Source organism: Podarcis tiliguerta, assembly GCF_965153285.1.
Source record: "Podarcis tiliguerta genome assembly, chromosome: 13".
Classification (NCBI taxonomy): domain Eukaryota; kingdom Metazoa; phylum Chordata; class Lepidosauria; order Squamata; family Lacertidae; genus Podarcis; species Podarcis tiliguerta.
The window spans coordinates 53,735,770-53,759,263 of record NC_139546.1 but is presented as its reverse complement, the minus strand read 5'-3'; the positions used below and the strand labels follow the sequence as shown (position 1 = coordinate 53,759,263).

The window sequence follows — 23,494 nt, the reverse complement described above, 5'->3', positions numbered from 1 at the left end:
GCTCCATGTCACAGATCTCTTCAGAAGCATACACATCCTTTACGTATAAGGCCCCTACTCCTCCCTCCCCATTTGGTCTATTCCTTTTGAACAGTTTATACCCCCCCAGTTGATACATTCCAGTCATGAGTCACATCCCGCCAGGTTTCAGAAGGAAGGGGTTGTGGTCCATGGCCTTTATAAGACTGACAATTTCTCAGTCACATTGTGATTTTTTGCTGCTGGAAGACCTCCTAGGACATCCGGTTACCTCTGCACCCTGTGGCCTCTGTCCCCCTCAGTGGGGAGTCACCTATCACCACCACACGTCTCTTCCTCCTCTGGGGAGTGGCAGGAATCATTCTGTATGCTGTCTTTTTCACAGCCACCTTGGTGTGTTCCGAGGTTGGCAGCTGCTGTCCTAGCTTCTCTGGCCCAGAATCAGTGTCTGAGGTGAAAGCATGGAATCGATTTTGCAGTTTCAGTGACGGAGCATGTCTCCTGACAGTTCTACTTCTGTGTGTCAGATTTCTCCAGGGGTTTGTCCATTTGCAGTAGGCGATCTTACTCCTCCCTAGAGGCAGCCCACCTGTGGTGCTGTTCCAGCACAGTCCACTTGCCAGGTAGCTATCTTGCCAGGTAGCTCGAAATGTGGATAGGAAGGCCTCAAGTTCCTGTGCCTCCTCTTCCATTGAGGCAACCAGCTTGCACTTGGCTGCAGATATAGTTTTGAACATTCTTGGGCAGGAAGACAAACATGGCACAGGTGTTGTGGGTCACTGCAGCAGCTCCCTCGCTATCGATGTCTCTTGGTCCTAAGCACCTGGCCTCTCCCTCAAACTCCTCTGGTCATAAGCTCCTGGTCACAAGCTCCCAGGGGCTGCAGTCAGCCAAGCAGGACCGCTGCTGGCTACCAACTTCCTCCTTCAGCCTGGCTTCCTCTTGGCAGTAGCTCCTCTCCCTCTGATCATGTGCTGTAGCACAACACACAGCCACACCCGCAAACAGAGAAACAATAATAGAATCATGGAATTGTACTCCACAGAGGAAGCCCGCCTACAGCGACTCCTCAACCGTCTTGCCCAAGCCTGCAGGGAGTTTGGCTTGAAGAAGACCAACATCTCTCATCAGGACATTGCCACCAGCATTGGTGACCACACGCTGGTTCCACCATAACCAGCAGCCTCTTCCATCAATGCTGAGCTGGACAAGCGCATTGGCGAGGCAGCCACAGCTACGACTCACCTCTCCAAAAGGGTACGGGAGAACGTGATGCTAAAGTCCAACACCAAGGTAAAGGTGTACCAGGCTTGCGTGTTGAGCATTTATGGAAGTGAGTCGTGGGCAACCTATACCTGCCAGGCGTGACGTCTCCACACACCTCAATATGTGCTGCGTCAGGAGGGTTTTGGCAGGACGGAGTCTCAAAGCTGTGCTCTCCCAAGCTCACATTCCCAGCATGTTCACCGCTGGGAGGAGCGCAGATTGAAGAAATGCCCGGGTGCATCTGCAGCAGCACAACCGGACGCCTTCCTCTGCCCCGGCTGCAACAAAACATGTCTCTCCTGCATCGGTCTCTGCCGCCACAGCAGGTGCTGCAGCTCTCCAAGGGTTTGACTTCACCCCCCAAATGCGCACTCTCCCATTGTCTCCCTAGACAGAATGGTAGAATTGGAAGGGGTTCCCAAGGGTCATCTAGCCCAGCCCCCTCAATGCAGGAACCTGCCGCCCTCCAAAAGAGCTGCTTGCATTTTTATTTCATTATAGAAAGCTTTTGCTTGGTCGGAAGGGTCCTCCTCTTCTTGGCTGCGTCCAGAACCCCCCCCCCTTGCAATGGGACGCGCCAAGCCGCGCGCCGGCCCCGCCTCCTCCCGGCCTCTTCCACTGCTCCCTCAGCGGGAGGGGGAGACGGCAGCAAACCACTCCTCCTCTGGCGCGATTGGTGGCGCCCGGCAGCTGACCCGCCAAGGGCGTCGGGAGGGGCGGGCTCAGTCTGCTGCGTCGGCTCGGCCAGGCAGCAGCTCTAAGAAGGCGTCCCTCACTCGCTCGCTCTCTCGCTCTCCGTCCCTCCGCCGGGCTTTTCACGGGAGCCATGGTCTCCCTCCTCTGCTGCGGGCCGAAGATGGCCGCTTGCGGGATCGTGCTCAGCGCCTGGGGCGTCATCATGCTGGTGAGGAGCGATGCGTGTGTGTGCGAACGCCCAGATGCGTGTCGGGGCCGGGGGGGGGGGGCTGACGGCCTTGGTGCTTCTTCTCTCCTCCCCCATTAACCCGTTCGAGTTCGGGCCCCGTCCCTTGATCCGGGGCTGCTGCACCCGGAGCGGCGGATTCAGACGGGCAACAACCGGAACTGCCAGGAGCCCTTTTTTGCGGGGAGGGTGGACTTCGGGGGCAAATCTTGGGAGCAAGGGCAGAATGCGGGGGGAGGTGATGGGGAGAGGCGCCCCCTCCCACGAATTTAGTCATTCAACTTATTTTCGGGCGCCTTGGCCACTGGCGGTCTTTCCCCTCCGCTTCCTCCTCCAGCTTCCCCATTAGAGGCTGGAAAGGGTGACTGTGGCTCAGGCGGGTGTCAGTCACCGGGCGAGGGGGGCACCAGGGCGAATCCTCCCCCCCCCCCAACACGCACGCAGCCCGGGGGAAAACCAGGCCTGTCTAAATAGAGGCATGTTGGGTAAACAGCAGAGGAGGAGGTGGGGTTACGGAGCATGTGCAGAGAGCAGGAATACCTTCAGGGGGGACACCTGAGTGTCTTTTTAGGGGTGGGACTCCTGTCAGGTAGGGTTCCTTCCGGGAGTTCAGGGTTTCCTTCATGGGCAGTTGGAAGAACTGGGCGATCTTTTTTGGGGGGTGGCAGGTGGCAAAGGAGACCCGAGCAAGCAGCTGGCATGTAGTTTGGGGTCTGTTTTTGGAGGGGCTTGCCACCCCACTGCAGAGGGCGCTGGGTTCCTCAGGCTTAGATTGTGCCTGCTGCAAAAAGAGATCTGGGCTGTTTTCTCCTCTCAACTCTGTGGCTTGCTCTTTGTCCCCCTTTGGGGGACGGTGGGTCTGGGGCGCTCCCTCCTCCTGAATGGGGCAACTGTGCCCCTGAAAGACCAGGTGCGCAGCCTGGGAGTCGTTTTGGACTCACAGCTGTCCATGGAGGCGCAGGTCCATTCTGTGTCCAGGGCAGCTTTCTACCAGCTCCATCTGGTACGCAGGATGAGACCCTCCCTGCCTGCCTGTGTACTGTCTGGCCAGAGTGGTGCATGCTCTAGCTATCTCCCGCTTGGACTACTGCAATGTGCTCTACCTGGGGCTACCTTTGAAGGTGACCCAGAAACTACAACTAATCCAGAATATGGCAGCTGGACTGGTGACTGGGAGCGGCCGCCAAGACCACATAACACCGGTCTTGAAAGGCCTACACTGCCTTCCAGTACATTTCCGAGCACAATTCAAAGTGTTGATGTTGACCTTGAAAGCCCCAAATAGCCTCGGTCCAGTAGACCTGAAGGAGTGTCTCCACCCCCATCCTTCAGCCCGGATGCTGAGGTCCAGCTCCAAGGGCCTTCTGGCGGTTCCCTCCCTGCGAGAAGCGAGGTTACAGTAAACCAGGCAGAGGGCCTTCTTGGTGGCGGCGCCCGCCCTGTGGAACGCCCTCCCATCAGATGTCAAGGAAATAAAGAACTACGTGACTTCTAGGAGACATCTGAAGGCAGCCCTGTTTAGGGAAGTTTTTGATGTTTGATGTTTTATCGTGTTTTTAATATTCTGTTGGGAGCTGCCCAGAGTGGCTGGGGGAACCCAGCCAGATGAGTGGGGCATAAATGAATGAATGTATGTAATAAGAATTACTAGCGCTACAATAGGGGGGTGGCCACTGTGGCTCCCCCTGCCCCCCACTCTCTGGAGAGACTACCCCTGTTTCTCCTCTGCTCCTTTAGGTGCTGCTGGGCATCTTCTTCAATGTCCACTCAGCGGTCCTCATCGAGGACGTCCCGACCACCGAAGAAGACTTCACGTGAGTAGGGCAGGGTGGGGTCCTTCTTTTCCTGTGGGGTGGTGGGCGGCAGCAGCCTTGCGGCTGGCAAGGGGGGAGGATCAGCCAGGAAGGAGGGAAGGAGAACTTGTTCCCATCTCCCACCCACCTACACACACCTGGTGGGTGCCAAACATACACCCCCCCCCCGCCACTGCCTTGGGTTAGCTGCTGCTCCAGGAGGGAAAGGGGGCTGTGAAGTGGGATTCTGGAGGAACTGTGGGGAAGGGCTGTGTGTGTGTGTGTGTGTGTCCTGTGAGAGCTGGGAACCTGACCCCCCTCTTCCTCTCTCTCTGCCCCCCAGAGGTGGTCCAGACAAGATTTACGCCCTGTATGAGCAAGTCAGCTACAACTGCTTCATCGCGGCCGGCCTCTACGTCCTCCTGGGGGGCTTCTCCTTCTGCCAAGTGCGCCTCAACAAACGGAAGGAGTACATGGTCCGCTAATGGCGCCCCCCACGCCCAGCCCCCAGGCTCCAGCCTCCTGCCGGTGGGGACGGCCCACCCTCTCCTTCTGCCTCTGATATTTATTCCCTTTTTGGACATTGGGGCCCTGCTTTGGGGTTCCTCAGCCCTCGTTCTCCACGCAACAGATCCTCTGGTCGCCCCAAGTCCAGGGTCTGGCGGCTGGGGAAGGGGGCTGGTGGGTGGGGAGTGAGGGGGGAATATTTCCTTTTAAATCATATATATATATCCATGTGTGTTTGTGCGGGTAAAGTGCAGTTTCCCAACTTGGTCTGGAGCACCTAGTTTACGAAAGGGACCTATCCAGGGCTGCTCTTGGCTACTGCACCTTCTCTTCCCCCCCTGCCCCCCCCCAGTGCATCACCTGGCCCAGTTCTGCCTGCCAACGCCTTCCCTGCAATGGCCTCTCTTTGCCATCAAAGACCAGCAAGGGCTGGTTTCGGCTGGCAGGACCTCTGTGCCAGGGTTGTTGTGTAAATAGCACAAGGCGCCCCCCCCCCCCTGCAGTATGTGTACAGTGAAAACAGCCCCCACCTCTTCTTTTCCAAGTCTCTGTTGTCTCTTTAACCGGGGAGGTTAGCACAGTGCTTGAAAGAGCAAGCCCATTCCAGTCCCAGTCCTTTTTGTGTCTCGATCCTAGAACTTGGGTGTTTCTTCCCCCGTGTTCGTTGTGCAGACGTTGACGCTCTTCTTGTTGTAGGACCAAGGCGTGGCCAGGCAACTTGCCCTAGTCTCTGCCCCTGTTGCCAACAGCCCCCCCCCGCCAGCTGGCGCATGGGGCTGCAAGCTCAGTTGCCCCATCACACTTGACTTGCAGACTTGGCCTGGATGTGGCTGCTCAGAGCTGCGGGTTTGAGAGTGGAATGCTTGTATGCTATACGACGGGGTGTCCCCTGAGCAACTCCCTCTATCTGGATGTGGTGTTGGGAGGGAGGGGCTCTGAGTTGGGGGTGCAGTGGGGGGGGGGTCTGGTTGTGCACCCAGGGGGCTAATGTGTTGAAAGCTGTCCTCCTCCTCTCTCCATTTGGTCACCTGTGCAATAAACAGCATTTGATCTGTGTGGGCTGCTTTGTTTTTCTGTTCCTCTTCCTCGGTTCCCTCCCTCGCCCGTCCCATTCTCTGTACTTGGCTTTCAGGGAGAGAGGGAAGCCTGTGATGCTATCAAAACACCAGAAGGTCCCGGCTGCTGGATCAGGCCAGTGGGGACCTATGGACCTCACAGTGGCCAAATACCCCAAAGGTCTTAGGAATGAAGATAGACTGCCTCTGGACCTGGAGGTTCCATAAGGACACCAGAAGATCCTGGCTCCCGGATGAGGCCGAGGGGGGCCCGTCTGGTCCAGCATCTTGTCCTCACAGTGGACACCCAGGTGCCCCAGAGGCAGTAAGCCCACAGGGGGGCATCTGAGTGCAGCAGCAACTCACCCCACACGTTCTCTGGGAACTTCTACTCAGAGGCATTCACTGCCCAGATAGTGGAGGCAGAACACGGCTATTGTGGCTGTTCACCATGTATTGCCGCCTTCTGCCTCAGTTTGAAGTTGCCGGTTGCTTCCACGCAGAAGCAAGTTTGTGCTTTGTTGCGAATCTAGCAAAACGTTGGGGCAGGAAAGGCTCACAGGAGGCTCCAGTTAAGAAGAAGCTGTCAAAAATACAATAACCCGTCAATCCCAGTTTAAACCATTCATGTGGGGCCCTCTAGGTCCAAGCAAGGCAGAAGGATGCCAAGACTCAAATGCAGAAAGGGCAGGAAGCTCTTTGGACCCCACTGAGTCTTGGGGGGGGGGAGAGCTTGTGCCCACCACACACCTCAAAGTCTCCATTCTCCATTGTTGCTGCCCCCCTGTAAATGGTGCTGGCATCCTTCTGTCCCGGGAGGCGATGGAGGAGTGTGCCTCTGGGGTGGTGCAGTGAAGGAAGCCCGGCCTTCTGGCACAGTTGTGCAGCCTGTATTTTCCCTTCCTATCACAATATGGGATCGCTCCAGCAGTAGAGCATGAGACTCATTTGTATATAGACCTAATTTTTTATTGAAAGTTTTCAATGTACGATACAATAAAAACCAATCTAATATATAAAAAGAATAGAGGGGGAAAAGAAAAAAGAGAGAAAGTGGGAAGAAAGAAGAAACTGCAGAGAAGACCCTTCATTGCAAGGGGTGGGGCTAGAAGACCCTCGGGGCTCGCTCCCGGGGCTGGACCTCGCAGCTAGACTGCCTCTGGGCCTGGAGGTTCGGCGGAGCCAGGCGAGCATGTCTCGGGGCGGGGAGTTCCACAGGCGGGGGAGAAAGAGAGTCACAAGGGCTTGTCTTCGGGTTTCCTTGCTTTCGTGGGGCGGGTGTCACGTGCTTCAATGAACCAGGAGAGGCCGGGCAGCGGCGCCCATAGAGCCTGGGGTCCTCCTCGGGCCAGAGGGGCCTATTTTTCCCGCCGGAACGATGCCGAAGTCCCGCCCCTTCCTGCGAGGCCTTGCTCTCCATTGGCGGCGCCAGGAGGGGGGAAGGAGCGTCCGCGGCATAGAGGAGCGCGAGGGCTAGAAGGGCGGAGAGGAAGCGCGGTCGCCATGGAGACGGGCGCCGGGCGGGCGGGCGAGGGCGGGACCATAGAGTGTCGGCGAGGGGAGGCAGCAGAGCGGCCGGGTCGCCTTCCCGGAGCAGCGGAGGCGGCGGCGGGGTCGCCATGACGTCCGCCTCCACCAAGGTACCCGCGGAGGCGGAGGGGGAAGCGCCGCCTCCGCCGCCAAGGATTCTGGGAGGGGCGGAGGGTGCCTCTGAGCATGGGCCGAGCGCCGCGCGGCGGGAGGAGGAGGAGGAGCAGGAGGGCAGAGCTCGCTCCCTCCCTCCCGGGGCTGGTTCGCCCTCCTTCGGCTTCTTCTTCGCCGCCCGCTGTGTCCCAACGGGGACCGAGACCCCGAGGGAGACGGGGGGGGGAGGCGAGGGGGGCACGTCCCCCGCACCTTCCGCTCAAGGGATGGGGAGCCCCACTTCCCGCACTGCAGCGGGGTGGGCTGGATGACCCCTGGGGGTCCCACGCAGCTCAGCGCGGCTCGGGAACTTCAGCTGGGGCAGAATTCAGGGCCCACGAGGGTCTGAGCCCGGGACACCCATCCTGGCCCTTCTGCCCTGGCTCCCCATTCAAAGTGCTGGTTTTGAGCTATAAAGCCTTAAACAGGTCAGCGCCCTCAAGGGCCGCCCCTCTCCCTACCCGGCCCCTGAGATCCTCCTCGCCTGAGGCCCTTCTTCGCGTTCCTCTCCCATGGGCATCGCCAGAACGGGGCCTTTTCAACAGTGGCTCCCCGTTGGCAGAAGACTTGCCTGTCGCCTCCTTTCAGCACCAGGCAGAAAGCATTCCTCTCCTCGCAGGCCTTTGGCCTTCTAAAAGTGTTTGGGGTTACCTGCAGTTTTTCTAGAAAAAGAGGCACCAGAGCTCACTGCAAGCTTCTCCCTTGTTCTCTTAGCATGACAATGGCGCCACCTGAGAGGGGCCTGAGCTGAGCTCCAGCCGGAAAAAAGCCCTTGGTTATTGTTTTGTTTTCCCTTAAGCTATTATATTGTGCTTTTATCTTGTGTTTTGTCATTGCGAACCGCCCTGCAATCTACAGACAAAGGGCAGTATACAAATTGAAGAAATGAAGAAATAAATAAATAAGTACAGTGGACACTCGGGTTGCAAATGTGATCTGTGCAGGATGCACATTCGCAACCCACAGCATTCCCAACCCGCACCTGCACGTCTGCGCACGTGTGGGTTGTGATTCGGTGCTTCTGAGCATGCGCAAAGCGTGACTTAGCGCATTCGCGACCACTGAAACCCGAAAGTAACCAGTTCCGGTACTTCCGTGTTTTGGCGGTCCGCAACCCGAAAAAACGCAACCTGAAGTGGCTGTAACCCAAGGTATGACTGTAACATACTCTGTGCATGCTCAGAGGCACCCAAAGAAACATGCCTCCTGGCAGGTGTGCTGGGGTGTGTGTGTTCTGCATGCCTACCCTCTTATTTCCACAAGCAAAAACACCTTTCATGGAGGGTGGAGGGCAAGAGGGCTCTCAGCAAGGGGGCTTTGCAGCTGCCCCCCCCCCCGCGCACCCTTTCTCCCCTCTTCCTTCTTCAACAAACTTCTCTCCCCTCCACAGGTGGGCGAGATCTTCTCTGCCGCTGGCGCCGCTTTCACCAAGCTGGGCGAGCTGACCATGCAGCTGCACCCCGTGGCCGACTCCTCGCCAGCCGGGTGAGCCCCAGGGAGGGAGGGAGGGAGACCCCCCCACCTATGCTTCTGTGGTCTCAGTCAGGGCTGCCCATCTCTTCCAAGCGGTGGGGGCAAGGTGGGATGCATGCTCCACAGGCTGCACCCAGAGGTGTCCCTGGGCTCCCTTGCACCTTGGCAAGGAAAGGCGCCCTCACCATGGACCGGAAACTCAAAAAGGCTGCATTTTGTCAACTTTTGTGCTCTGCCGGTGAACAACGCTCCTCATAGGTTAAAATGCAATTTAAATTGCAGCCTCATTTTAAAAGTAGCCTGTAGATCAAAACTGTAAGGGGAGGGAAACATAAGGGTCAGACTGAGTCCAAACCAAAGGCCAGGCAGAACAGCTCCATCTTGCAGCCCCTGTGGAAAAATGTCAAGTCCCGCAGGGCCCTGGTCTCTTGTGACAGAGCGTTCCACCATGTCGGGGCCAGTACTGAAAAGGCCCTGGCCCTAGTTTTTGCACTAACCCCTAGGTTTGCCCCCCTCCGAGCACTAAAATCATCATATAGCTGAGGTCGACCATTTTCCATGCGCCCAACTGACGTGCCTCTGCACGGGCCTGTGATTCTGTCTATACTATATATATAAATTGCAAGTCGCCATATAGATCTAGGTGTGTGTCGTACAGAACAGTGTTAAATACATGTTATATATTGTATTAAGAACATGCAGATCACTACATGGCCCAGTACCAGTTCTGAGGTCTCAAGTGCCATGGAAACGCAGTTGGGCCCCTCTGCAGACCCCACCCAGCACCCAACCCGCCCACCCATGGGCTCTCCCTGTGCAGGGGGGTCAAGAGGTTGCATGCCCTTTTTTGCATTTTGGGGGTGGGGGAATGTTGCGTGAAGGGCATCCCTGGCAGCAGAAGGGGCGGGAGGAGGAGCAGGTAGCAGCGGTGCGAGGATCCTGACCCCCCACTCCCCACTGTCCCCCCCCCAGGGCCAAATGGACCGATGCGGAGATCTCCCTGCTCCGGGCCTCCGTCCAGCGCTTTGGAGACGACCTAAACCGCATCAGTGCTCTCATCAAAGACCGGACTGTGTAAGGGCTGTGGGGGGCAGGCGGGCGGGTGGGGGGTCCTTGCACAGCTCTAGAGAGGCCGTTCCACAGGGCAGCGTAGGAAACAGGTGCTGGACGCGTCAAGCTTCTTTATTTCCGTTTTGCATCCTGCTCCTGCTCTCCTCACAGCAGCCCTGTGAGGTTGGCCAAGCTTTTGAATGGCGGTGTCCGGCTCTCTAACCACTGTACTGCACTCTTGTTGAGGGAATCTGACCTCTTCTCTCCCCCCGACCCCCAGGGCCCAGCTGAAAGGGGCGGCCAAGCGGAAGGTCTACGAGGACAGCGGGCTGCCCCTCCCCTCGGAGTCCCCCAAGAAGGGGGCCCGCAAGGGGCAGCCTCAAGGCCCCCCCTCCACCCAGGGGGCGGGCGGACACCCCGACCCTTCGGCTCCCCCTGCGAAGAAGCAGAAGGCATCTGGTGAGTGGGACCCGGGGGGGGGGGTTGCTCTCTCTGTTTTTTGGGGGGGTCTCTCTGTACCAGGAGCCGGGGTCTGCGTGCTCACCCCCCCCATTAAACCAGGGTCTCCCCCCCTTCCGACAGACGTGACCCTCAGCGCTTTGAACGACTCTGACGCCCACAGCGACCTGGTGGACATTGAAGGCTTGGGAGACGCCCCCCCTGCCAAGAAGCTGAACTTCGACCAGGGTAAAGACTCGGGGGTCCCGAGTGGGTGCTGGGGGGCCCCTCCTGACCTCTCTTTCTCCCCCCCCCCCCATGGGGAATTGGCTCCTCACACCTACTTTGTGGGGTTTGGTTGGTGGGCTGGGTGAGAGGTGCCGGGTGCGAAATGTCCCTGGGTTAGGGGGCTGGGCTCCCCCCACTGGGTGGGGCAGGGGCCTTATGGGTGGATTGGACTGTGGCCCCCCCATTCCCCCTCCCTCCAGCTCCCTGGTCCTTCTCTCTCTCTTTCTAGACAGCCTGAATCTGGACTCTGGACTCCTCATGACCCCTGGCACAGACCTGCCCCTCCTCTCCCGCTGACGGACCGCTTGCCCCTGCCCTCCGGTGGGGGGGCTCTCTCTCCCTCCCCCCCCAATCTCGTGGCCCCCCATGCAAGCACTGCCACTCCAGGCCAAGGACTGGTCCTCCTGTCTCCGGGAAGGGGAGTTCATCTATCTCAACTCCTCACCCTCCTCCTGGATCTTTGCCCCCCCCCCCAGTGGGGAGAGGAGAGGTTGAGGAGTTGGGGGGCTGCCCCCTCCTTCCCCCCCCCCAGCCGTGCTCATGCTCCACTCCTCACCTGCCCTGTAATGATGGATGCGGCTGCCCTCAGTCCCTGCTGACCCACGGAGGCCCCCTTGACTCCCTCGCTGTGCCCCATGGGGCAGGACTCCTCTGCAAATGGGGGGGGGCCTCCTTAGCTTCACCCCACTCCCCCCCGAAGTGTGGTTTTGTCTTTTTGTATGATGATGATGATGGTAGCAATAAAAGCCTCCTGCCTCCCTCCTGGGTCTCCTGTCTCTTTGAGCATCCCGTCTTGCGCCCGAGGCCTCTTGAGACAGCAGCACCAGGGATGGGGGGGGGCACTGATGACACACAGACCTCCCCCCCCCCCCAGCAATTTGGGACCCAGGGGCTGAGAGGGGGCGGCCTGGCAGGTGCGGAGGGAGAGTCCTTTGGTGGGAGAATGTCATTGTTCTGTATGGGACAATGACAATAAAGACACTGTATTGTATTGAGAAGGTGAGCAGAGCAGGACGTCTCGGTCCCCCCCCCTGCCATTTCCTCCTCCCAGCCTCTTTTTTACGTGCCCCCCATCTCCCCAGCCCCCCCCACATTTCATCCCCCCCCCCCCGGTGTGTGTGCCAGGCCCACGGGAGCAGCGCTAGCAATACTGGCTGGACAAGGCAGTGCCAATATTTCTGTGCTGCTACGGCGGGACGAGCCTCAATGTGGAGAGGGGGGTGGTCCGCCGGGGGTGTGTCCGGAGGGGGCATCTGCTTTCCATCATGTGAGGGGGGTGGAGAGGGCCCCCCCCCAGGCTCTCTTCCCCCCTCGAAGTCCTGCCTGCTCTCGCGTCAACACCACAAGACGGTTTGTGGATTCCCAGACCACCAAACAAACCATGTTGTGCTGCTTGGGCGGAAGCAGGATCCGGTCCAGAACTGTTGGGGGGGCAGGGAGGGGAGTCAGTGCTGGGGGCTCCGGAGCATTGCTTGTTCTTCCTCCCACCCCCCAAAACACGCTCACCTTGCAAGTTCAGTCCTGCCGACCTCAGCACCTTCGGTTTCGCTTGTGACATTTCCCTCTCCTGGGGGGTGGAGAGAAGAGGGCTGGGAAGAAGGAGGCCTGTATTTTTTTTGGGGGGGGGTGTCAGGAAGGAGCTTGGGAAACTGGGATAAAATCGCAGTGTGTGTGTTTGTTGGCAGGGGAACCCTCTTATCTTCATCGTAATAATGAATAATAATTTTATTATTTGTACCCCTCCCCCCTGGCCAGTCTTGAACCCGTGCTTGCACTGCGGAGGGTTGGACTAGATGACCCTCCGGTCCCTGCCTGGCTCGGCAGTTCTGTGCAAGGTCTGCATTCCGGGAAACGCGTCCCTGTGTGTCCCCACCCCAAACCCCTTCCCGAAGTAGCTGCTGGGCTCGCCACCCCCACCCCACGAGGAACACGGAGCGCCCGGGGTGCCCCCCCCCACCAAGGAGGAGGCCTTGCAGCCCCCCAGGAGGAAATGGACTGGGCGGAGGGCAAGGCCTTCCTGGCTGCACAAGGGGCATCGCACCCCCCCGCCCCCGCCCCAATTTGCACACAAGCAATTCATGCCAAGGGACGGGGTGATGGTGGGGGGTCATGCAATTGTGCACACATCCAGCTGCACCCTCAAAAGGCCATGGGTCCGGGGGGGCATTTGTCCTCCCCAAAAGAACCCGTCCCTCCCTATTGGGGGGGGTAGATGGGGCAGGCCGACGCCTAAGAACTTGGGACCCCCCCCCCCTTTGTGGAGAGCCGGTGGGTCTGTGTGCAGATGGGACAAAGCCCTGCCTTCCCCATTATTCCCGAAATTTCTTTTGCAGACCTTATTTCAGTTACAAAGAAAATAGCATTTTTGGCCTCTAAAACTACCGCCAACCCCCCCCCCCCCCGCAACATGCTGGGCAGCCCTATTTAGGGAAGTTTTTAATGTTTGATGTATTTATCATTTTTTTAATTTTCTGTTTGGAGACGCCCAGAGTGGCAGGGAAACCCAGCCAGATGGGCACGGTATGAATAAAATAATAATAATAATAATAATAATAATAATAATAATAAAATAAAAAAAATAAAAAAATAAAAAAATAAAATTAAAATAAAAATAAAAACAACAACTAACTGCTCCCCCCGCCCCCCCGTTCGCCATGTTCCATTTTAACTGTAAAGGAAGTGTTCACTTCGATTCCATTATTTTTAATTTTTGCAGGGGTATCTAATTCTCCCACCCCCTCAAAAAAGTGACCCCCAAACTCTTTTCTAAGAATTCGCCGTGGCCATTTTCTGTTTTTCCACCATCCCCACCTATTTTCTCCAACGTTGCAAATGGCCGAAGAGGAGTTTCGAGGCGCCTGGTGCCTTTGCCTGGCCGGCCTCGTCCTCAAGAGCCAAAGGGTGTGATTTGCTCAAAAGGAAAACCGGGGAAATTAGAGGAATTGGAGAGGGGTGTCCCTGGAGGGCTGGGCCGTGGGGCTTTGTGGGTCTTTTTCGGAGCAGGGGGTGCTCATTTGTGGGCAATGAGTTGAACGGACACCCACAAAATGCTGTTTTTGGGGTGCAGGGACTGGCAGTGGGGCGGATGGCAGTCAAATCATCTTTGGGCCCAAGCCTTGCTCTCAATATTTCCCTATTTTCAGGGTTAGAGGCTCTGAAAGCTTATATACATATTTTGTGGGGTGAGGGATCGAAATATTTGGGGGGGGGCTTGATTTATTTTTTTATTGTGGAGGAGGGAGAGTAAAAAGGAACCTGTTTTGCTTCAGAGGTGTCCAGCTGCTGTTTTTTTGTGTGGTGGGTGCCCTTAAATTTCGGGATTCTCGGGTGGGGGGTGGCGTGATCCCCCCCACCACTGGAAAACAACAACCCCACCCCTTTGTTTTGCAGTGAGACACCCAAGAGGTGTCCGGGGCCCGATCCTGCCTTTGGGAGGAAGAGGCTGACGCCTTTGAGGGCAGGATGTGGTGTATTCTGCAAATGACGGCTTTCTTCTTAAAGGAGGGGGTCCGCAGGGGGGGCCGGGCTCCTCTCTTTTAATTGTGGGGTGTCTTGCGGTCTAATTCTGGGGTTCCCGGGGGCTTCACCCCCGCAAGATCCGAGCCTTTGTTGTCCTGGGAGCCTCTTTTTGCAGTTTTCCAACCACACAGGGTGTGCTTTGGGGCTGTTTTGGTGAGCTGAGGTTTCACCCTTCTCTGTTTCAGGATCGGACCCCCACCCCCCTTTTTTTGGCCTACGAAGCCAATTTGGGGGTGTCCTCTGGGGGCTGCCCCCCTCCTGGATTTTCTGGATCCTGTCTGGGGCCTGCCAGGCCTCTCAGCTGCCTGCACCACACTCTGCCCAGCTTGCAGCCGTGAAAAGGAACACACCCAGCTCCTCCCGGGGCAAGGACAGCCCTGAGCCGGCCCCGATCCCCACGCCACCTCCCTGGGCACCTCCAACTTACCTCCTCTGCTGCCCCATTGCCCCCATCCGGGCGCTGGGGGGGCGGGTTTTCCAGAAGCCCTTAAAAAGCACTTTTACACCCACGGAGAGATAGCAAGAGGGGCCCTGATGCCTTTGCCACCCAGTCCTGGCACGCTGCCCGCTCTGGATCCGCGTGGGGTTTGTGTGCGTGTGGCCCCCCCTCCTGCAAAAGGGAGGAAAAACTGGCCCCCCGCTTTTTGTTCAGGTCCCAGAATCGGGGGACCCCCTTCCAGCTCGCCCCACTCTTAGATTTTTCCAGGGAGTCCAGATTCGGAGGGTGTGGGGGGCAAAAGGAAATAAAAGAAAATAAGAGGGGCCCCCTCCCAAAGCAGGCCCCCCCAGGAGCTGCCAGCCCTTTTCCGTGCGATTGTGGAGGCAACGAGAGAGGGAGAGAGAGAAAAAAAGAGCAGGGGTGAACGGAGAAAAGCCTGGTCCTTTTTCCCCCTACGCAAGTTTCTACACTTGAAAAAGCCCCTTTGGGGCGCTTGGAAAAATCTGCAAAAAATTCAGGGGGGAGCCTTGGTGCCCCACTGGCGGCGTGCGGAGTTTGGGGCGGATCCGGGCAGGCGCTCCCCGGGGAAAAAATAGCTTTTGAGCGGCTCCGTCTCCCGCCAGCTTCAACGTCCCCAGCTGACTTTGACACGGTGCCAACTTGCAAGGCTGGCTTGGCAGAGGCTCAGCTTTTCAAACGGCCACTCTGGCTCCCTCCCCCCCCTCCCTGGACGGAGGGCGCCCCACGGCACGGGGCCAGGCTTCGGCCTTGCAGCCCCCCCAGGTCCCCCCCCCGTGTGAGTGTGCTTTTCTCCACAAGCCAGGCCGGTGTGTTTGTGTGTGTGTGTGTATTTGTGTGCGCCTCTCGCTTTCCTGCCACCGAGGCTGTTGAATCTGCCGATGCAAAACGCCAGCCGGCTTTACCGGGCAGCGCCAAAGCCCCCCCACCCTGCCCAAAACGGGGCCTGGGCAAGGCAGGCAGGCCTCCCCTGGCACAGGGCATGCGCCCCCTCCCAGGCAGGGGCTGGGGGCACCCCTTGACCCCCTCCCTCCCGCAGGCCCCCTCCCCACCTGCAACCAGCCCCCCTCCCCGCCTCCTTCTCAGAGCGGCCCCCCCAAAAGCTGCTTGGCCACCCCAGCAGGAGAGGTCAAAGGGCAACGGCCTCCGTTTGACCTCTGCAGAAGCCAGGCCTGGCCCAGGGCGGGGGAGGGGCAGCAGGTCCCCGGGAGGAAGTGTCAATCAACCTGCGGGCGGCAAAGGTCAAAGGGCGGCGGGGGGCTTCTGGGCGCGCGCAGAGCGTTTCCTCCAAGGCCGGGAGCTGGGGATCCCCAATAGTCATCGCTGGAGGGGAGCTGGGGGTCCTGCGTTTCATGGAATTGTAGCGTGAGGACCCCAAGGGACATCTAGTCCACCCCTCTTTTGCTTGTGGATCTGGGCCCACCAATCGCATATGATTTTTTTGTGCGGGGGGGGCAGCTAGTCAGTTGCTAGGGCAGCAGCGGAATTTTATTTATTTTTTTGAGGGGGGCAGCTGTATGTGTTGGGAAACAGGATTCCTTTCCAGCCCTCGGTTGGTTTTGCAAGATGACATACCCCCCCCCCCCCCCCGGCTGGCAGGGCCTCTTCCTCCTCTTCCGCTGGGGTTTCATTTCCTGTAACCCGGCCCCCCCCCACACCAAACCACCTTGTGGGGCACATTCTTCTTGCCTGCAGGCATTTTTAAACTCCCCCCCCCTTCCAAAAATGCAACGCCAATCAGGAGCCAGTGGGGTCCTTGCTTCAAGGTCCTTTTATTACAGAATTGCAAAATGCACAGCAGATCCACCAGGAGTGGCAGGGGGGGGGGTGCCCTGTTTCAAGCAAGGACCCCCCAACCCCCAGGGCAACCCCCCTCCCCAATTCCCCAACAGAAAAATATATATTATATATTTATAGAAGATATGTACAAATTATATATATATACATAGAATAGAAAAATAATCCTGCAAATGCCCCCCCCCCGAAAAACATGGTTTATACAGTACATGATTCGGTAGCAGAAGGCCAGGGGGTGGGATAAGAGACCCCTTTCAGTCCATCTTGGTACACAGTTCTTGCTGGGGGGGGGGGACATCCTTGTCCCAATGAGCTCAGGGAATATCACTTAAGCCCCCCCACAAAGTCACTCCTGGGCTTCCCCACCTGAGAAACTCCAAGGGTGCCCCCCCACCTTGTGGGGGGATGTTGGGGGGGAAGTTTAAAGCATGGGGGGGCTCCTGCAAAATTGACCTTTGCATTAATCCACTAAATGAAACCTCTGCCTCTCCCCCCCCCCCCAAATCCTTTTTTTTAATTAAAGGATCCGCTGCACCTCTTTCCTGACCCCCCCCCATCCTTATTTCCTGCTGGAGGGTATCCCCCCCCCAACGAAAACCAGCTCCGAGCACAGCCTGATGCGAACCCCCCAAGGAATGGAGCTGGAGTGCCCTTTGCCCTCGCCTGGGGGGGGGTCAGCTACGGGGCTGGGGGCGTGAGGGGGACCCCCGCCACAAAGAGCTTTTTCGGGGGGGAGTCGATGTCCAGTCCTCCTGCAACGAGAAGCAGAGATGTGGGTGAGGGGTAGAGAATCAGTATTGTGCCCCCCCGTAACTGCCCCCTCCCAGGTACCCCCCCATTTTGCTCACGCTCTTGGAGCCCCCCACAAATGTTGGTGGCCCCTCCCACCGGCAATGCTCATGTTCTTCCATGTTTCCTCCTTTTCTTTTTCTACCTTTCCTCTTCAGGGTTTCCAGCCTTGGGGGGGTCCTTGGGGAGGAGGGGAGCCTGGAAGAGGGGAGCAGATGGGGGGGGCAAAGGTCATGCCAGTTCACCCAGAGCAGCCTGCAGTGGCAGAGGAGGGACCCCAGGGTCATCCATCCCACCCCCCTGCAATCCTCTCCTCCCCCCTCCGACCCACCTCTGGAGATGCCAGGAGTGGGGGGTCACAGCGCTGGGGGGGCTGGAAAACTGGGGGAGAGAGAGAGGGAAACAATTAGGGGGGCCCTGCCCCTGCGAACCCCCTCCCTCCCCGGTCTCCTCTGCGCCCCACACTCACCCCATAGCTGGTCCCCGGGCCGGGGCTGCCGCCGTGGAGGCCGCCGGGGGGCGCCCTGCAAAAGCAGGACAAGCTGAAGCTGGAGCTGCGGGGCCAGGTGTGTCCCCCCCCCATTTTGCACCCCCTAAAAGAAAAGCCTCACCTGCTGCTGGGGGGCCCCCACACTCGGGGGAGCGTCTCGCTCATGGCCTCCACCTTGCAAGAGAAAAAGGGAAAGGGCAGTGAGCCTTTGCAAGCGGGGCTTTCATTGGGGGGGGGCCCCCATGCAGCCGAGCCCCCTCTTGCGCTCACCCCCAGCCCGCTCTCCAGGCAGACGCTGCTGCGGCGGCTCCGGGGGGGGCCGGCCGGCTCCTCCTTCCGCGGGGGGGTCCTGCAAGGAAGGAAAGGCGGGGGGGTGAGTTGCGTCACGGGCTGCGCCGGGACCCCCCCTCCTGCCCCCCCGCGGCCCCCCTCTCCTACCCGCAGGACCCCGGCAGGAGGGGGGCGCTGTTGGACCTCCGCAGGGCCCCCCCCGCCCCGCTGGGCTCCACTTCCATGCGCTCCATGGGGGGCCCCCCAGCCCGACGCCTCGCATCCCAGCCCCCCCCCCGGAAGAGGCGGCCAGCCAGCCGCGAAGTGGGGGGGCTCTTCTGGCGGCTCCGCCTCTTCTGTCGCCCCCCCCCCTTTTCTTTCCAGGGCAAATACTTCCTCGCGGGAGGGGGAGCCGCCCCTGGGGGAGCCCCGCCCCCAGAAGACTCCGCCCCCTCCTCCCCCAGTGGTCGCGGGAAGGAAGTGCACGGGGAGGGGGGGGTTCTCCTTCCCACCCCCAGAATACACGCGCGCGTGCATACACGTGAAAAGGAGCCCCTTCCCCACGGAGCGGGCAGGGCGGGGTCAGGCGCCCCCTGCTGGCGCGCGTCTCCCACGCTGCCGGGAGCGCGTGTTGCGGAGCCCCGCCCCCCAGGCGTGGGACCCCCAACCCTGCGAGACCCCCTCGGGAGGTTGGGCTAGATGACCCTGGGGTCCCTTGCAAGCAGAGCTGCAGGGGCGCCCCTGGCTCATTTGGCCGGCACAAAGCGAGCCTCTAGGGCCGTCTGCCCACCCCTGTGGAACTCGCTGCCACTGGAGATGGCGTCCACTTCCAAACACCTGCTAGTAAGGTTTCTGTTCCGACAAGCCTAGGCAGGCAAGAGGTTGCTCCACAAAGGTTAGCTGATTTCTGATTTTAACTTTTTATATGTTTTTTATTGTTTGCATTTATTATTATAAACAGCAGCACCCCATACATATAAAGGCACAGCAGCATACAACTTTAAAAAAATGGATACTGTAGAGTTGGGAAAGCTTCAGAAAGAGATGACAAAGGATATGGAGGGAATGGAGCAATCCTGCTAGGAGGGAAGGCTGCAAAATTGGGGTTCCACAGAGTCACAAAAACAAATTAAACTAAAAAGCCTAAAAAAAAAAAAAAAGCAGCAAAATAAATAGCAAAAACAAAAGCACCAAACTTAATCTGTTCTGGAAGTCCATTTGACTTCAGAAACCAAGGTGCAGCTTCTGATTGGTGCAGGTGCCCCGGAAACAATAGCTGACAGCCGCATTGGATGTTTGGCTTCCGAAAAATGTTCAAAAACCGGAACACTTACTTCGGAGTTTGAGAACCAAAGCGTTTGAGAACCAAGGTACCACTGTACTTTGCTGGAAATTCCTTCTTTTGCTGACAAGACCTGTGGGGAGCGGCAGCCCAACGAACTGAGCAGTGGAGTAAACCTGCACCCATAATTTTTCCGTAACAGACTTCATTGGGGTGTTACCAATGTGGAGAGAAACGACACATCCAATGGAATTGGCCCCACTTATCTCATGACACGGGTGGCGCTGTGGGTTAAACCACAGAGCCTAGGACTTGCCGATCAGAAGGTCAGCGGTTCGAATCCCTGCAACGGAGTGAACGCCCATTGCTCGGTCCCTGCTCCTGCCCACCTAACAGTTCGAAAGCACGCTAAAAAGTGCAAGTAGGTAAATAGGTACCGCTCCGGCGGGAAGGTAAACGGCGTTTCCGTGCGCTGCTCTGGTTCGCCAGAAGCGGCTTAGTCCTGCTGGCCACATGACCTGGAAGCTGTATGCCGGCTCCCTTGGCCAATAAAGTGAGATGAGCGCCACAACCCCAGAGCCGTTCACGACTGGACCTAATGGTCAGGGGTCCCTTTACCTTTATCTCATGAGTAGGGCCGGGTGCAACCAGCTTTTCAACGTTGTGATGTGTCAGCAGCTAAATATTCTGAAAGGACGATACATCGCAGTCTTGAAAAGGAAGGCGCAAACCATTGAGTTTTGGCGAATTATTTGATTCTATATTGGATAGTCAGGGGGAACAGTACAACACATGGTATTCACTTATTGCTACGGTTTTCTTTTCTGAGCTTTTTTGCTGTTATGTGTGTCTGTGTCAATGGTCCTTGTCCTGGCCTTAGTTGGAGGCTGTGGTGGGGACTTGGGATTTTGGGGGAGTCGTCTAACTGCCCACCCCTGTTCCTGGTTTCAACAAGTCCATGGCCAGCGGAGGCTGCTGTTGCCATTCCTTCTCCTCTTGTGAGAACTGCGGCTGCCGCCGCCTCCTCCTCTCCGTCCGCCTTAATCTCCTCCTTTCCCCTTATATCTCTGCCGTTAAAGATGGACATTGCTGTGGAAAGATCAGCTTCCTCTCATAGCCTAGCTGGAAACTCCTGACCTTTTCGGTCTCAGGGGATGATTGATCTTTAAAGAAAATTTTATGGGTGAGCTGACTGCCTGCCTTCTCAGGGTCTGGTCCTCCCCAAATCTTTATCGCTGAGCATAAACGGGTACAGTGGTGCCTCGCAAGACGAAATTAATTCGTTCTGCGAGTTTTTTTGTCTTGTGAATTTTTCGTCTTGCGAAGCACAGGTTCCCATAGGAAATGCATTGATGGTTTCCCATAGGAATGCATTGACAGTTTTAAGAAAAAGGCAAAAGACGTTTTCGTTTTGCGAAGCAAGCCCATAGGGAAATTCGTCTTGCGAAGCAACTCAAAAAACAAAAAACTCTTTCGTCTTGCAAGTTTTTCGTCTTGCAAGGCATTCGTCTTGCGAGGTACCACTGTATAATATTCGGACGGATGCTTGTTGGGTTTTCGTATGACTGCTTGAATGTTAGTCTGATTGATGGATAGCTGCCCTGCAGGCAGGGGCGTACGAAGTGGGGGGTGGGTCACCCGGGTGCCACTCTGGGGGGTGACAAGATGGCCCCTGCCTCCCCCCCAGCTGTAGAGCGGCCGAGGGTGCGTGCAGTCTGTACGGATGCCACGCTGCCGCTCTCGTGTGCCGTCCATACGGGCATCCGTACAGGCTGCCTCTCGCATGGCGACCGTACGGGATGCCGCACATGCACAGCCTGTACGGACATCATGCGTGCATCACCGGGTTCCATAGAGGGTTCCTCCACCGCTGCCTGCAGGTTTAATTCTGTCTCATACTGCTTTCTTAAAACTCCAGCACCTTCAAGGGTGTTATAGGGAAATCCTTGGGCTCGCTTGGATTACCAAAGACACCAGCCAGGAATAGAGGAGCAAAACAGCAGCCAGTAGGCCTGGTCTTTATTCCAATGACTGTTGCAACAGGGCTTCCACCCACCACATGGCAGAAGCAGGAAGAAGCCCAGAACAAAGGGTGGCTCCCACTTTTACAAAGATACCCACAACACCCCTAAAAATGCATCATGCATACATCACAAATACACCACAAATAGGGAGGGTCTGGTGACAGAAACCTGAGCATGAGGGTTGTCCCCATCCTCCTCTTGACCTCCACCTCAAACCCATCAAGAAGACAAAAGAAATATTTACAAGTTCCTGGTGTCCCCCCCCCCCAGTTAATCACACCTCTTTGTCCCCACCAAGAACCTAACCCATTCCTGGATGGTTTGCTATTGTCCACAGGATGGCTACCTGCCTGGCACCCATTTGCCAGGATGCCAGTGATTGTCTCTTGTGCAAGAGGCTGCTGTGCACCTGATCTCAGGTTTCAGGATTACGGCTGCCCACATCCCAGGCTCCCCCCTTAGTAGCCTTTCCTTTCCTGAACAGAACAAAGTTGGAAAGATGCAAATCCAATACTGGAGCGACTTTATATGACTTTCTAAAAATCAGGACGTAAATGCATTTATCAGTGCATTGTTACATTTGGTAATGTGCAGCTCAGGCCCTTTTGAAGAGAGATAGGAAAAAACTGATGAAGTGTTTTGTGGGGGGGACAATTGCAGGATTGAATTTGGTAGTTGGTGTGTGTGTGTGTATGAAATCTGCTGGAGGGGCAACCCCCCCCCCCTTTTACATAAATTCCTGCAACAAGGGTGTTGTGATTCCACTGTGGTTCGTCCTGAGATTTTTCTGGTGGGCATTTTGGCTGCCTTTGAGCCTCTCCTGCTGCAGTCAGAATTTTGCCTCTTTCTGCTTTGTTAAGTCGGGCGCTGAGGAGCATCCGTACATGTGCCCACCACAGGTGGGGAACGTGGTGTACTTATTTGTCTGAGGCTCCTGTCTTGGTCGTCATGCAGGGATGGCGTTGTATCCACGTTCCTCCCGCGTCTGCTGGGAGGGAGAGAGGGGGCAGCCTCTCAAAAGGCGTGTGCTGGGTTGTCAGGATCTCTGGCACCCCCAAAACAGGTGGACCGAAAGTCCCTTCGTGGTCGCCAAAGCAGTTATAAAAAAACAGGGATCACCGTTTCAGCTCAAACCCAATCAAAGGACTTACACACCTTCAATGTTTGCTCTTCGGTCAAAGTAAAACTAGAGACCCCGTTTTAAGGTGTGGGTTTTGCAAGCTCCTATGGGTTTGTTTTCTGGGTTCTCTGATTCTGGATGTGTGTTTAATGCACTTATTTGCACCTAGTGCACTTGTTTCATTTTTCTTACATCACTCCCATCATGTGACCCCTACTGGCTGGGGCTGATGGGAGTTGTAGTCTGAAAGTGGAGGGCGCCAGGTTGGGAATAGGCTGCTCTGAGGGCCTTCCAGGTGCAGAGGCAGAGCAGAAACTGTGGAACTCCCTGCCGCCACAGGAGGCAGGGAGTCCAGCAACTTGGCTTTAGAAGAGGATCAGGCAAATCTGAGGGGGAGGAGAGAGCGATCGATGGCTACTACCCATGAAAAGCTGGCCAGAATTTGTGAGCCTCTGGATCCCAGCTGCTGGAGACAACAGGAGGGAAGAGGGTTACTCTTGAACTCGGATCCTGCTTGTACGTTTCTGGTTGGCCGCTGTGAGAACAGGATGCTGGACTTGGTGGGCTCTTGGCCTGATCCAGCAGGCTCTTCTTATGTTCCTACAAGGCAGCAACTTACTTCTGTGTAGGAGCCACAGGAGAAGACTTTTTTGGAGGGAGTGGAGTTCTTCTTGCGGGCTTCCCAGAGGCGAAAGGTATATTGAAAGGCATGGAATACTGCAAGCTGTCTGCTCAGCCACTCTGAGAAAGAGGGTGCTGAGCCTCTGCATAGCTCCATCCTTATTTCAGGCATCACAATATATTGGTACTAGATATCACAATGTTTAGCTGGCGATATATTGAGATGCTGAAAATAAGATATCGCCCAGCCCTAGTCTGAATCCGCTGGGTGCCTCTTCACATTCCCACAGAATAATAGATTTGTAGAGTTGGAAGGGAGCCCCCAAAGGTCATCCAGCCCAACCCCCTGCAATGCAGGAATCCCTGCTCAAGAACCTCGGACAGACGGCCACCCAACCTCTGCTTAAAAGCTTCCAAGGAAGGAGAGACCCCCGCCTTCCCAGAGTCCGTCCTCTGTCCAACGACTCTTTCTGCATTATCTCTCAGAATGATCTAGTACTTTGTAGTGGTCATGTAGGATTGCTATGAGGAATTATGAAAAATGGAGCAAGCCATTGTGTCAGCGGTGAAAGCATCGCTTTGACTGGGTTTGGGTCATTGGCATGATTTCTGATCGATCCCACAAGCCTCTGCATCTCTGCCTCATTTTCTCTATGCCTGACGGTCACGTG

At 56.9% G+C, this 23,494-nt stretch overlaps 3 protein-coding genes across 7 annotated transcripts; 2 read left to right on the top strand and 1 right to left on the bottom strand.

Annotated features, from left to right (window-relative positions):
* Nucleotides 1-1,963: 1,963 nt before the first annotated feature.
* Nucleotides 1,964-5,523, top strand: RNASEK (ribonuclease K). Its single transcript, XM_083410902.1, has 3 exons — nt 1,964-2,149; nt 3,905-3,981; nt 4,304-5,523. Exons 1-3 carry the CDS (start codon nt 2,072-2,074, stop codon nt 4,443-4,445), a joined length of 297 nt encoding a protein of 98 aa, XP_083267028.1. The 5' UTR covers nt 1,964-2,071; the 3' UTR covers nt 4,446-5,523.
* A 1,527-nt stretch (nt 5,524-7,050) lies between these two features.
* BACC1 (BPTF associated chromatin complex component 1) lies at nt 7,051-11,215 on the top strand. Of its 3 annotated transcripts, none has more exons than XM_083409293.1 (6): nt 7,051-7,162; nt 8,596-8,690; nt 9,651-9,752; nt 10,009-10,187; nt 10,311-10,415; nt 10,684-11,215. In XM_083409293.1, exons 1-6 carry the CDS (start codon nt 7,142-7,144, stop codon nt 10,749-10,751), a joined length of 570 nt encoding a protein of 189 aa, XP_083265419.1. In that variant the 5' UTR covers nt 7,051-7,141; the 3' UTR covers nt 10,752-11,215. The 3 variants fall into 3 exon arrangements, with proteins under 3 accessions (XP_083265419.1, XP_083265420.1, XP_083265421.1); XM_083409294.1 differs by having other exon boundaries at nt 7,054-7,162; nt 10,688-11,215; XM_083409295.1 differs by lacking the exon at nt 9,651-9,752 and having other exon boundaries at nt 7,054-7,162.
* Nucleotides 11,216-16,183: 4,968 nt separating this feature from the next.
* LOC310662303 (uncharacterized protein) lies at nt 16,184-18,122 on the bottom strand. Of its 3 annotated transcripts, none has more exons than XM_083409088.1 (7): nt 17,945-18,122; nt 17,777-17,855; nt 17,628-17,680; nt 17,486-17,540; nt 17,348-17,397; nt 17,076-17,214; nt 16,782-16,979 (listed from the first exon to the last, which is right to left on the bottom strand). In XM_083409088.1, the coding sequence occupies exons 1-7, from the start codon at nt 18,028-18,030 to the stop codon at nt 16,902-16,904; spliced, it is 540 nt and encodes a 179-aa protein (XP_083265214.1). In that variant the 5' UTR covers nt 18,031-18,122; the 3' UTR covers nt 16,782-16,901. The 3 variants fall into 3 exon arrangements, with proteins under 3 accessions (XP_083265216.1, XP_083265214.1, XP_083265215.1); XM_083409089.1 differs by having other exon boundaries at nt 17,162-17,214; XM_083409090.1 differs by lacking the exons at nt 17,076-17,214; nt 17,348-17,397; nt 17,486-17,540 and having other exon boundaries at nt 16,184-16,979.
* Between the last annotated feature and the right edge of the window lie 5,372 nt (nt 18,123-23,494).

What these genes read in the sequence shown, in the direction of transcription:
- LOC310662303 (XM_083409088.1), bottom strand. Translation starts at nt 18,030, where the DNA reads ATGGAGCGCATGGAAGTGGAGCCCAGCGGGGCGGGGGGGGCCCTGCGG. An exon ending in GCCCGGGGACCAGCTATGGG is followed by an intron (nt 17,398 to 17,485) that starts GTGAGTGTGGGG and finishes TCTCTCCCCCAG; the next exon opens with TTTTCCAGCCCCCCCAGCGC. An exon ending in TTGTGGGGGGCTCCAAGAGC is followed by an intron (nt 16,980 to 17,075) that starts GTGAGCAAAATG and finishes TTCTCGTTGCAG; the next exon opens with GAGGACTGGACATCGACTCC.
- BACC1 (XM_083409293.1), top strand. Translation starts at nt 7,142, where the DNA reads ATGACGTCCGCCTCCACCAAG. An exon ending in TGACGTCCGCCTCCACCAAG is followed by an intron (nt 7,163 to 8,595) that starts GTACCCGCGGAG and finishes TCCCCTCCACAG; the next exon opens with GTGGGCGAGATCTTCTCTGC. An exon ending in GAAGAAGCAGAAGGCATCTG is followed by an intron (nt 10,188 to 10,310) that starts GTGAGTGGGACC and finishes CCCTTCCGACAG; the next exon opens with ACGTGACCCTCAGCGCTTTG.
- RNASEK (XM_083410902.1), top strand. Translation starts at nt 2,072, where the DNA reads ATGGTCTCCCTCCTCTGCTGCGGGCCGAAGATGGCCGCTTGCGGGATC. An exon ending in CCTGGGGCGTCATCATGCTG is followed by an intron (nt 2,150 to 3,904) that starts GTGAGGAGCGAT and finishes CTGCTCCTTTAG; the next exon opens with GTGCTGCTGGGCATCTTCTT. An exon ending in ACCACCGAAGAAGACTTCAC is followed by an intron (nt 3,982 to 4,303) that starts GTGAGTAGGGCA and finishes TCTGCCCCCCAG; the next exon opens with AGGTGGTCCAGACAAGATTT.